This window comes from Dermacentor andersoni, chromosome 6 (assembly GCF_023375885.2).
Source record: "Dermacentor andersoni chromosome 6, qqDerAnde1_hic_scaffold, whole genome shotgun sequence".
Classification (NCBI taxonomy): domain Eukaryota; kingdom Metazoa; phylum Arthropoda; class Arachnida; order Ixodida; family Ixodidae; genus Dermacentor; species Dermacentor andersoni.
The window spans coordinates 126,295,044-126,307,238 of record NC_092819.1 but is presented as its reverse complement, the minus strand read 5'-3'; the positions used below and the strand labels follow the sequence as shown (position 1 = coordinate 126,307,238).

Genomic DNA, 12,195 nt, shown 5'->3' with positions numbered 1-12,195 from the left:
CTTTTGCAAAAGCCTCGTATAAAACGTTACAAATTCACATAAGATATAAATTTACATACCGAATGTGTCCGCTTAGAATGATTTAATGGATGCCGTTTACAGAACCCCGATATCTGTTTTCGATGCAAATCTATTAATTTGTAATAATTGTAATTTCAATATATTTGGGACTTTTTCATTTTTTTTTAACAAAATTCAGGCTCTAAATCGAAATTCCGCTGCAACAGTCACTAGAATTTAACTTTCTCTCTCAAATGCAACATACTTCATTAAAATCGGCCAGGTTAATATTAGAAAAGCGTTTGTGCCTTTTACATGTACTTGGATAGGCCGCGTCGGAGTTGGGCTCGAGCTAAAGCTTCCTCGTAAATGCCTAATCAGACAGTGGCCTTGAAAACGCGGCGTGCGGTGCTGAAAGTCATGTGAGCTCGCCTCGCGCAGAGACGCGCTTGTTCCACTGTTTGAGCGTACGTCGCTGTCTACTGCCACAGCTGGATCCGATGCCGCTCATCATGCCAAAGAATAAGACATAGTGAATAATGTCGAATTAATTCAGGCACTTGAACCCATGACTTTCTGGGGACGTCGAACCCTCTGTGTTATGCGGAAGTCAAAAGCACGACATTTAGTGATAGGTCGAAGTTAATAAGGGCACAGCTAAATAAGATAAAGTTAATTAGGGCACTCGTATACCCACGGCCTTTGGTGGGAGCCGCACGCTCGACTTTTGGTGGGAGTCGAACCCACGACGTTTGGCGTTTATTACGTCGAAGTTAATGAAGGAACCGTTAATTAAAGTAGCATCGATTGAGGCCCTCTCACCCATGGCCTTTGGTGGGAGAAAACGAGTAATAAGAAATAACAACGCATTCGAATGAAAATGTGGAGTAATGTAATGTCTATTCAGCCCGGCAGGCTTGTGCCTTCGCCCTGTTCGGCGTATGGTAAAGTGACTGTCGATTTTTGCACTGATATGCGTGAGGAATCGACTTCACAAGCATACAAAATGTACAACTGACAGTCGTAGCATGGATGTCGATAAAGAATTTAGAAGCAGGACGCCATGTCCACAAGGCTATGCTAGTATACACAGCATTTGCATTCAGTGACGTGCAACAGATTAGCGAAAGAATAATGCTACTGTATAAGCTGTTCGAATTAAATTACTTCAATTGGCTAGAACTTCACTAGAAAACAAAGTTCCGCTGCCGCTAAGATAGTGCAAAAACCCTAATAGAGAGTGATCTCTAAACACATCTCGCGATGATTTTTTTATCAGCCCTGAAAAAAAAAAGAGATCAAATGTGTGGTGCACATTTCAAAATACTTCACAAAAAATGATCAACAAACAATTTCAAAATTCGGCAAATGAGCATGTAATCAGGCTACAATTTGTGTTTTTGTTTTTGTTTTTTTAAAGCAAGATTTTAATAGAATATACGCATGTCCATACATCCCAGGTGGCTGTCGTGGGAAGAACAGGTGCTGGAAAGTCGTCACTTGTGCTAGCGCTTTTGCGAATGATTCAAAGGACATCCGGTGCAATCACTATCGACGGAACAGATATCTACGATGTGCCCCTTAAGAGGCTGCGCTCGGCTATAGCAATCATACCACAGGTAAGGCAGAAGAAGCGACATATTTTTTTTACAGCGAAGTTGTGAGCCTCTAGTTCGTTCGTGTCTGCGTCCGTCAGTAAGAATGTGGGCTGATCCCGGCGGCCGTACAGGGCAAGGCGCAGGGGCTCGCGTTCCCGTAAGGCAGAGGCTTCAAGCCGTCAGCAAAGCGAAGCAGACAGTGCTTACATATAGTAACGAGTGCTGCCAGGCAAGATGGTTTAGAAATGGTTTTAGGCGCAAAGCGAACGACGTGGACAACACTATAAATGTTGAATAAATTGAACGAAATAAATGAATGCGCCTGTCCGTGTCTCTTATTATGTTGTTGGTGTCCTATTTTTCGCGCCTAAATCCATTTCTAAAAGCGCATACATTCTTTGCAATCACGCATACAACATGCAGAACTGCATAAGTTTCAGTAAATAACAAGGACGAAAGAATCATTCAATTATCAAAACAATCACACCGCGAATACATGCAAAGTGCCTCAAGTGGCCAGTCGCGCGGCAATTCTTTCGTGTATTCGCGAGCTTTGTCCACGCTCGGAAAAACCATTCTTATGTAGCACGTATTGAGCAACTGAAGGCTATACGGGATTTTTTCATGTTACTCTACAATTTTGCCATTGCGACTTTTACATCTAATTATAATATCTGAGAACTTGAGCAAATAATTTCGACTAATTATGAATTAGGTGGAATGCAAAAAATAATCTGAGTAATTTCAAGCGGCAACACACAACATTACTTTGGTTTGGTGCAGCTACTTGGCATTTGTATATTTTTAAATCTCGCTTCATGACAATTGGGACACGGTTATATATAGCTTGCTTAGTAACTAAGGAGACCAATTGCAATGCATGCTCACTGACCTGGAGAGGCAAAGCAGAAGGGTGGGTCTGAAAATTAATCTACAGAAAACTAAAGTAATGTTTAACAGTCTCAGAAGAGAACAGCAGTTTACGATAGGTAGCGAGGCACTGGAAGTGGTAAGGGAATACATCTACTTAGGGCAGGTAGTGACCACGGATCAGGATCATGAGACTGAAATAACCGGAAGAATAAGAATGGGCTGGGGTGCGTTCGGCAGGCATTCTCAAATCATGAACAGCAGGTTGCCATTATCCCTCAAGAGGAAAGTGTATAACAGCTGTGTGTTACCAGTACTCACGTATGGGGCAGAAAACTGGAGGTTTACGAAAAGGGTTCTGCTGAAATTGAGGACGACGCAACGAGCTATGGAAAGAAGACTGATAGGTGTAACGTTAAGGGATAAGAAAAGAGCAGATTGGGTGAGGGAACAAACGCGGGTAAATGACATCTTAGTTGAAATCAAGAAAAAGAAATGGGCATGGGCTGGACATGTAATGAGGAGGGAAGATAACCGATGGTCATTAAGGGTTACGGACTGGATTCCAAGGGAAGGGAAGCGTAGTAGGGGGCGGCAGAAAGTTAGGTGGGCGGATGACATTAAGACGTTTGCAGGGGCAACATGGCCACAATTAGTACATGACCGGGGTAGTTGGAGAAGTATGGGAGAGGCCTTTGCTCTGCAGTGGGCGTAACTAGGCTGATGATGATGATGATGATGATGATGATGATGATGATGATGATGATGATGATGATGATGATGATGATGATGATGTAGCTCTACGATGTGACGGGCTACCTTGACTTCACACACATTAACATTTTCACACTTTGACACACTTAATGCTCCTGCATTAAAAGGTGTCGTTTCCTGAACGCGTATTTTATTGTTGCTGGCCCATAAAGGATTAATTAGTATAAATAGAATTGTAGGATATCCATGGAAAAGACACTCAAGGAGAGCAGTCGTAGATGTTAAGATGCGATTAGGAAGTATGCAGGACCAGGATCGTGCAATCAAACGCAGAACTGGACTTGTCGATGCGAATATGCTCTGGGTGGCTCCGACTAAACACACACGAAGAAACACTACATACACATGCTTAACTAAATTACATTGGAAATTACGTTGCTAATGCTAGGCCAAAACAAAATAGCAACACTAATTGTACAGGAACATCTGTGTTCCTGTACCTGACGCCTGGAAACTCGCCCAGACTAACCTCATTCCAAAACCGGGCAAGGAGCCTTGCGTCGATCACCTTCTCCCCATCTGGCTCCCATCGTGCGTCGGTGAGGTGGCCGAGCATGTCGTATTCAACAGAGTCGGCCGGTATCTCGTAAACCAAGACTGTTTCACACACCACATGATCGGATTCGACCTGGGATCTCGATGCAGGATACGATGCTTCTCCTGAAACACCAGATCATAGACGCCGGGACACTTGAGGCACCCGCGCCATACTCGGCCTCGACCTGCAGAAGGCCTTCGATAACATCGAGCACTCGGCAATACTTAAGGCGATCGCGGACCTAAGATTTGGGCGCCGGTTCTACTAGTTCCTCAGCTCCTTCCTAACCCGTTGCAAGGCCGTGCTTCGTGCCGGAGACCTCACGGCGGAAGAAGTCGAGCTCGGACAGCATGGCACCCCCCAGGGCTCCGCCCTCTCTTCGAAATTGGTCAATATTGTGTTGATCGGACTCTCGGAACCCCTTTCGAACATACAAGGCCTCAACTATACGGTATACGTGGACGGCATCACCATGTGGTGCTCCGAGGGGCAGGACGGCTTTATCGAATCCGCTCTGCAGGAGGCTGTCGAAACCACGGAGTCCTACCTCGACACCTCGGGCCTGAACTACTCCTCCACCAAATCGGAGCTGTTGCTGTACTGTCGAAAACGACAAGGCAAAAAGCCTAAGCGGCGGAAATCCCCGACAGAGCGCAACATCACCGTCCCCATCAGAGACGGTCGCCCCATCCCAAGGGCCGACTGTATCCGAGTACTGGGAATGATAATCGAGGTGGGTGCATCAAACATTCAAATGGTCCACAAGCTGACGACAAAGACGGACAACGCGATACGACTCGTACGTAAAGTGGCAAACCCTCACCACTGCCTCGAAGAAGACACTCTGCTACGTCTCGTACACGCGCTAGTCCTATGTCACTTTACCTACGTCACAGAAATGCACAATTGGATACAATCGGAGCGTGTCAAGCGCAATGTACTCATCCGAAAGGTAGTAAAGCGAGCCCTCGGGCTCCCGATCACCACGCCGACGTATCGACTGCTCGAGTTTGGGTGCACAATAGGCTCGAAGAGATCACTGAGGCTCAGGAGAGAGCATAGACGACACGATTGACGACGACCAAGACGGGCCGCCACATCATGTACGAGCTGGGCAACTTGCCAATGAACACCCGGGATCCCCCAGAGTTTACGCCGGTTCCCCGGGAGTTCGGTGACCTGATCACGATCGCACCCGTTCCACGAAACGTACATCCGGAAAACAATCACGGCAGGCGCCTAGCCCGGGCGACCGCATTCCTCAAACGCATGAAGCAAGCGACACGAGGTTGCTTTCGTGGACGCCACCGCCTACCGATGCAATCGAGCCTTCGCCGCCGTAGCGCTCTCGTCCTCGCAGCAGAACCTAAATGCCACCACGGTACTCACACGCGATCCCGAAGGGGTGGAGCAGGAGGCCATAGCCCTGGCAATGCTCGACGACAAGCGAAAGATAATATTCAGCGACTCGAGAACGGCCATCAAAGAGTTCGAGAGAGGAGTCGTCTCCAACGAGGCGTTACATGTCCTCCGCGGCGCTCATCTGAGCATCCTCAGGCAGCACACCGTCATCTGCTTTCCCGCCCACTTGGATCAGATCCCGGGTGCCCCACTCAACCTCAACAAGACAGCCCACGACGATGCGCGCGCTTAGCGACCACGCCATCACCCCCGGGCAACCGCGTCTCGATGTGTTGGAGGCGAACAGGGATGCCCCAGTAACGTACAACGAAATCACTAAACACTTTTACTTGGAACGACATCTCTTTTGGTCCCGCACCCCAAACTAAACAGGCCGCAGGGGCTAACGCTACGTTTGTTACAGACACATACCTATCCCAACCCCGCCACGTTACCTATTATCTGCCCAGACGTCTACCCTATGCATGCCCCACCTGCGAGGACACGGCGACACTCACACACATGCTCTTGGAGTGTAGAAATTCTCCGCCGGATTCTATCTCGGACAAGTGGGAGTACACCCTGTGAAGGCCGCTACTACAAAACCAGGAATGTGTCGTCCAGCAGGCTCGCACAGCGGCCACCAGGTCCTCCCTGTCGGTCTCTGCGTAGGAGACGCCCCCTGCAGGCTGACGTGCGTCCTGCAGGACCTTTAATAACGTTTGTTCAATCAATCTGTGTTCCACATCTTTGTAGCCATCGTGGACATTTTCGTGGAACAGTGCATAAAACACTTGTCAGTCTACGGTTCATCGTGTGTGTCATTGTGTCCCTTCGCATGGGTGTTGTCACAGCAATGCAGCGCAGCCTCGCATCTATTACTGAGGACCAACCAACCCTTACGCCACCGTTTTTTGAAGAATGGTGTTCAAAATTTGCCGGGGGAGGACTAAAAAGAGAAACTGATGATGATAGTGGTGGTGAATCAAAAGTCAATATCTATAGTTGAAACAATATATCTCACTTTTTCACAGGACCCATCCTTGTTCTGCGGTACTCTGCGCGAAAATTTGGATCCTCAAGGTCGCATGCCCGATTCTGAGCTTTGGGGTGCCTTGCAGAAAGTGGGGCTCGAAGAATTCACGAGGAGCAACCCCAGCGGCCTCTCCTTTCTAATAGCTGAAAAGGCAGAAAACCTAAGGTACGTGTGAAAGATTTAGGCTACTGATCGCTTATCCGGATTAGTCGAAACATCAGAAGCTAGACTGGGGTTCACAAGCATTTTCACTGTTCGTACATCTACAACTCACAACAGGGCTAAAATAGTTCATCGTGTTCGAAGTATGCGGATCTTCATGGGAGCAGTTCCAAGTGTTCGCCTATGTGCTTAGTGCATTGTAAACAGCGTGCACACCAAAAAACCATTTTGTGGCAGGCATCACTGACACTTTATCGTAGATTATCTATTCATCTACTTGTGCGAGTGACGTGCACTTCTTTCAAATGCATGAGCTTTTTTATTGTTTGCATTGGAGGAGTCGCATCTACAGCACCTGAGATATCTGTCACTGTTTCCGCCACTTGCATTCGCTGGAACTGTTAGTTCTGGTAGCGCAGCTACTTGCCTGGGTGAAAAATCACATCGTGAAATTTCATAATGATGCACTAAAATGCATGCGAACACAGTACACAACATAAGCTACGCTTGCAAAAGAGGCATAGTGAAGCAAATGCATTCACTTAAAAGGCCGCTCACCACGTCTGGTCATCTTGAGCTGACAAGCGCAGTGCGTACAATGCCCGCTAAAGATCGTATCTGCTAAGTATTACATAGCCACGCGCCGCGGAAGGAGGTGAAATTTCAAACAGAACACCATTTGCCCTTCTCCTGGCGAGCTCCGCGCTCCCTGCCGGAGAGGTGACGTATACGCACAAGTACGCCTACGTACATGTCTGCGCTGTTAAATGGGCCCTCGCCAGGTCACGCATAAAATTTTGCTTATATGCTGCAAGTTGTTGCGTGACATCTTGGGAGCGTTCTACAATCAGGAATTTTTCAAATTAGTTCATTATTAGACGAGATAGAAATATTTAGCTGCCGCGGACCCTTGATCTCAGGAGGCGAGCATCACCGCCAACATAGACACTCTCTCCGTTTGTCACGTCTAGTCTTCACAATCGAAATTAGTTTCTTGCGTTCTACCGCACAGGAGCTCGAGAGTCGCGTGGCGCATACCTCACAGGCCCCGCATTCTCTTTCCTCCCCTCGCTTTTCTGTTGCGCTGCGCACTTCCGCTTACGGTCTTTCTCGAGCGAGCTGTTGCGTTTGTCTAGTTTCGCGTTTCGCGCCATATTCCGCGCTGTGCACGAGAGCATCTCACTAGCTATATAAGTCAGTGCTACACGAACACTGCGACATATCCAAGAGGATCATAGAGCGTGATGGCTTGCTGGAACACACAAGAAAATGACAGTTTAGTTGTCTGCGCGCTCGACTGAACAATGTGGGAACACGCAGACGAAACGGAAGTACGTCTCTCTTGGTATGGTACGAAGTCAAACAGAAACACGAAGAAATTCGGTTTGTGTGTTTTATTTCTCTAAGCCTTAATCCGTCTACTGAAGCACGAAATTACGCAGCGACGTCTCAGCGCAGACATGTACATAGGTGCATTTGTGCATACACGTCACCTCTCCGGCAGGGAGCGCGGAGCTCGCCAGAAGGGCAAATGGTGTTTATTTTTTTTTTTTTTTTGAAACTTCACCTCCTTCCGCGGCGCGTAACGATGCAATACTTAGCAGATGCGATCTTTAGCGCGCATTGTACGCACTGCGCTTGTCAGCTCAAGATGGCCAGACCTGGTGAGCAGCCTTTTAACTGAATCCGCGGTTTTTCAATTTCTATCCATAACCCGCTACCAAACCTTCTGCTGAACTTCGATCGCTTGAGAACAGCCGACCGTATTTGGTACAAAGGTATTGAATGATTTTATAGTATCGATTTGTGCGGGCAAGCTTCTAGTAGGTACGTAAGTTTTGACGTAAAACTACATTGTTTTGCGTTGCACAGCGTAATTAGGTAACAAATGGTCGCTAAATTGTGGAGTGATATGCACTTTGTTTATATTACATTTACAACAAATTACGGTACTGCATGGTGCATTTAGTTATAGATAACATTTCAAATATAAATACCATATCTTCATTTATACTGAGCATACGCCAAAAGAAAAAAAGAAGAAACTTTGCAAGCATCAGACGATTTGAAAAGCCTAATTGGTTTGTTCCCACGACGGCTGCTTTTACTCACACTGAAAGTGACTCCCATCATTAAGGCTTTACCACGAGCGACTGCAACATGCTTCATACTTGCGGGGCTTTTTTCTTTGTAACGTTCTTCATCCAAAAATGTGGAGTTTCCTTTTTTTAAGTAATCTATTCACCTGCATTCTTCAAAGCTGACACAAGATTCAATGATATCCACTGGCAGACACCTAATTGGTATTGCTTACCCGAAGACCCCCCTAATCCTCCTCTGCCCTCCCCACAAACAACCACGGACCCATTCCTGTTTATGACTTTCTGTAATAGGACTTGCAATAAACCTATGAAAAATGATTAATAAATGGGCTTTCTTGTATTTCGTGCTGAGGACAGGACTCGATGCATCCATATTTTTTGGGTAGCAAGTATTTACTTGGGCCTATGAATGGCACTCTTGGTGTCTGGGAGGATTCTTTTCCAGCGCAGTAAATCTCATCAGCTGTACTGCCGTTGTTGTTTCTGATTGGCCAGGGAAGGACAGTCACTCAACGCACAGGCGCTCTTCGTGCCCTCCTCGACAGGTGCTTAGAACGTCTGTACACTTTGCAGGAAATAAACTCGTGAACTTAGCATATGTAACTAGCATAATTGTCAATTTGAAAAGCTCGATTCGTATTCATTGCGAACAAATAGCGCTTAAGGTATGCTAAAAATGCGCCTATTTAAAACTGCCTCCTTACAATCCCAAATAAAAACTTATTACTACAACGCGTCACAGAAATAACGCTACTATCGCCTAAATGGTGCCGTGCTTTTCTCACATTACTTGCTTTATGTGTTTGTATAGCCAGAACAAGGTCGCTGAACAATGTGATCATAAATGATGGCACTGCGACTTTACTGAGAAAAAAAATTCAATGACAGTTTGCGGGCATTTCTCATGTCGCACGTGTCCCTTTCTGGAACTTAATTTTTTTCTTTTAAACTTTATCGATTGCAGTGCCGGCCAGAGACAGCTGGTGTCATTCGCTCGGGCCTTGCTTCGAGGTACAAAGATTCTAGTGCTCGATGAAGCCACTTCACAGATGGACCAGGAAACAGATCGTCGGGTGCAGGCGACTCTTCGGGAAAGCTTTTCGCATTGTACACTAATCACCATAGCACACCGCATCGACACAATTCTCGATTATGACAGGTAAGAGGATCGTCTGCTTTTGTAGACCCGAGCAAACTTTCAATTGGGCAATCTGAGTTGTTTCTAAGCTGCATGGTTTGACTAAACCCGTGCATTTTTTTTGTGGACCGTTCTAAAACTTTGATGGCATTACGGTCTTTGAGTAACAACTTAAATTATCGCAGTTTAAAACAGGAATTAAAACGAGCCTCACTGCACGCATCATTCTTCCTAGAGAAGCTCTGTTAACAGGTATGTACAGGTTATTCATCGGTTCACTGGTTCTTATATCGGAACATGTTGCCCCAGGCAATGAATTCTGCAGATGATCATCATTTCTGAATATGGTATGCACGCAAGCATATGAGCTGAGAGAGAAAAAAAATATGAGAATATATGAGAAAAAGCGATATGAGCAGAGCTGCTGCCATCATCATCTAAACCCGCGAGTAGTTTACGAAAATGTGGGTAAACCGCAAGAAAATACCCCAACATTAACCACTATGAAGGATTAAAACGGGAGTCTGGTCTTTATATTGTATAACATTTATTGGCATTTCAGCATTAGCCAACGCAGGTCATATTTCAAGATTATAAAAGGGAACAGGAGAAATGGCTTTGGCTATTGTAGTATGTATATGCTTTAAAACCTGTAATGTCACAATTTTTGTACATACGGCGTTGAGCTTCATGTCTCAAAATGCTACTTGAGGTGCGGAAAACATATAACAAACCCATAGTTGTATTTGTGGGATACGCTATAGTGAAGTTTCAGCTGTGGTTAGAACAAGAAAGGAATTGTGCAAAATTTAAACGTTCTGCTAATAAAGTATACCTGAGATATTGTTGCATTATCTTTGCGGAAATATGCGCCCTATGGTAAAAATAAAAAGGTTCCAATTTTTTTTCATGTGAAATTGCTTGATCAGGTACGACAAAAAATGCAGATGCTTTTTTTTTATGACACTGCATGCATCTTAAATTGTCAGGTTGACTTTAACAGTCTGACGGCAGTGCGCGGTACTTTCTAGCATACAGATTGAAATTAAAAAAAGAAAAAAAAGGACAGCTATACACTGCCTCAAGTACTCCTGAAGTACTCGTAACAGCTGACACTGAACACAAATAGCTGCATATATAGTGCCCGGCCAACAATGCGACACATTTTTGACACGGGCACACATGCTTTGTTTCATACAAATGAGGCAATGCAGCGGATGCTACGTAAGTAGTGCGGCGATATACGTCTCACTTCCCATGTTCGGAAGTGCAGCTGTTCTTGATGTGCAAAGTTTTCTGCAAAATAAGTAATTATTATAGTACAAACGCAGTCGGTGAACGCAAATTCACGTCAAATGACTCAATACATGTGCATTTGTGCCTGTAGTAGCCGACGTGAGATTTCTTGTCGTGAGCACAAATTATGTACTACTGTGGCGGCTCGTCGCGGAATCACGTTACTCCCCTCATTCTGTGGTTACTAGGTTCAGATGTCCGACGTATTTTGTGCAATTAATACGTCATATTTCTTGACTTAGAAGTACGACACTTAATTTTACATTAAATTACACTGCGCATACCTAATGTATTTCTTCCGTAAGTGACGCACTATTTTTCGTCGCGAATGCTAACCGTGAGAGGAGTCACTCTAGTTTACGCAGCTTACACATAACCCAAATGACATTTGAAAAAAAGAACTCTTTAATGATACCGGACTTCGAGCATCGAATCAAATACACAAGACGACAGTCTGGAAACACATACTCAGTATAGCCTGCAACAGAACACGTTTATGCAGTTCATATCTCTAAATACGTGATGCTTTCAGTGCAATAATTAACCCTAAATGGTGGTTACTGGGACAAACAACATCGTGTCTCACGCTATCCCTGTAAAATAAACCAGAGATGTTAGTGTGGCGTAGTTTAGTGACTTCATGCGAGAAAATCCAGGATGCCGCCATTATGTTTCAGAGTCGTCGTCATGGGAGATGGCAGAGTTATAGAATGTGGACACATATATGACCTCCTGGCTGATCGAGGCTCCACCTTTCGCAGCATGGCCGCCGGTGCTGGAATACCGCTGGAATAATCATCGGCATTTCGCTTGAGGATGCATATGCTGCCATTTGGTGGCTGATCATATCACTGCATTAAAATCTCATCACCTCCCTTTATTGTAATATTATTCTTTTCTTTCACTTCACTTAACAAACGTTGGTTCCGCACACCACTTTTATTGTTAAAAAGCGCATGAGTCCTCCAAATCTTGGCCTAAGGCTTGTCACTTGTGCATATTAAATGGCTTTTTTTTTCATTCTTGTGTTCTGCCACGGTGTCTCTAATAGGAAGTGTTTTTGTAACAAAAAGCCTACGTAAGGCCCTGCACGACCCACGAAGCATTGCGAATGGGATTTTGTGAATGGGAAGAACGCTGCTGCAGTCTGCAGGAGCTACTTACACAGGTGCGCGTCGCAGCAAAAGAAATATAACCCATAGAAATAGCACAAACAAAATAGCCAAGAAACAAGTAAAGTGTTTTGAAACAGAAACATGTAGACCCTTTAACAAGAAATT

The 12,195-nt window shown here is 45.3% G+C and overlaps 1 protein-coding gene across 1 annotated transcript in view; it reads left to right on the top strand.

The window, feature by feature from the left end:
• The window catches only part of LOC126523344 (ATP-binding cassette sub-family C member 3-like), a 60,678-nt gene extending 48,743 nt beyond the window's left edge, over positions 1 to 11,935 (top strand). The window contains exons 6-9 of the mRNA XM_050171982.3: positions 1,461 to 1,619; positions 6,216 to 6,382; positions 9,446 to 9,640; positions 11,593 to 11,935. Coding sequence (XP_050027939.2) covers positions 1,461 to 1,619; positions 6,216 to 6,382; positions 9,446 to 9,640; positions 11,593 to 11,710 — 639 coding nt within the window. The 3' untranslated portion in view covers positions 11,711 to 11,935. The remainder of the gene's footprint in view (positions 1 to 1,460; positions 1,620 to 6,215; positions 6,383 to 9,445; positions 9,641 to 11,592) is intronic.
• Positions 11,936 to 12,195: the final 260 nt, after the last annotated feature.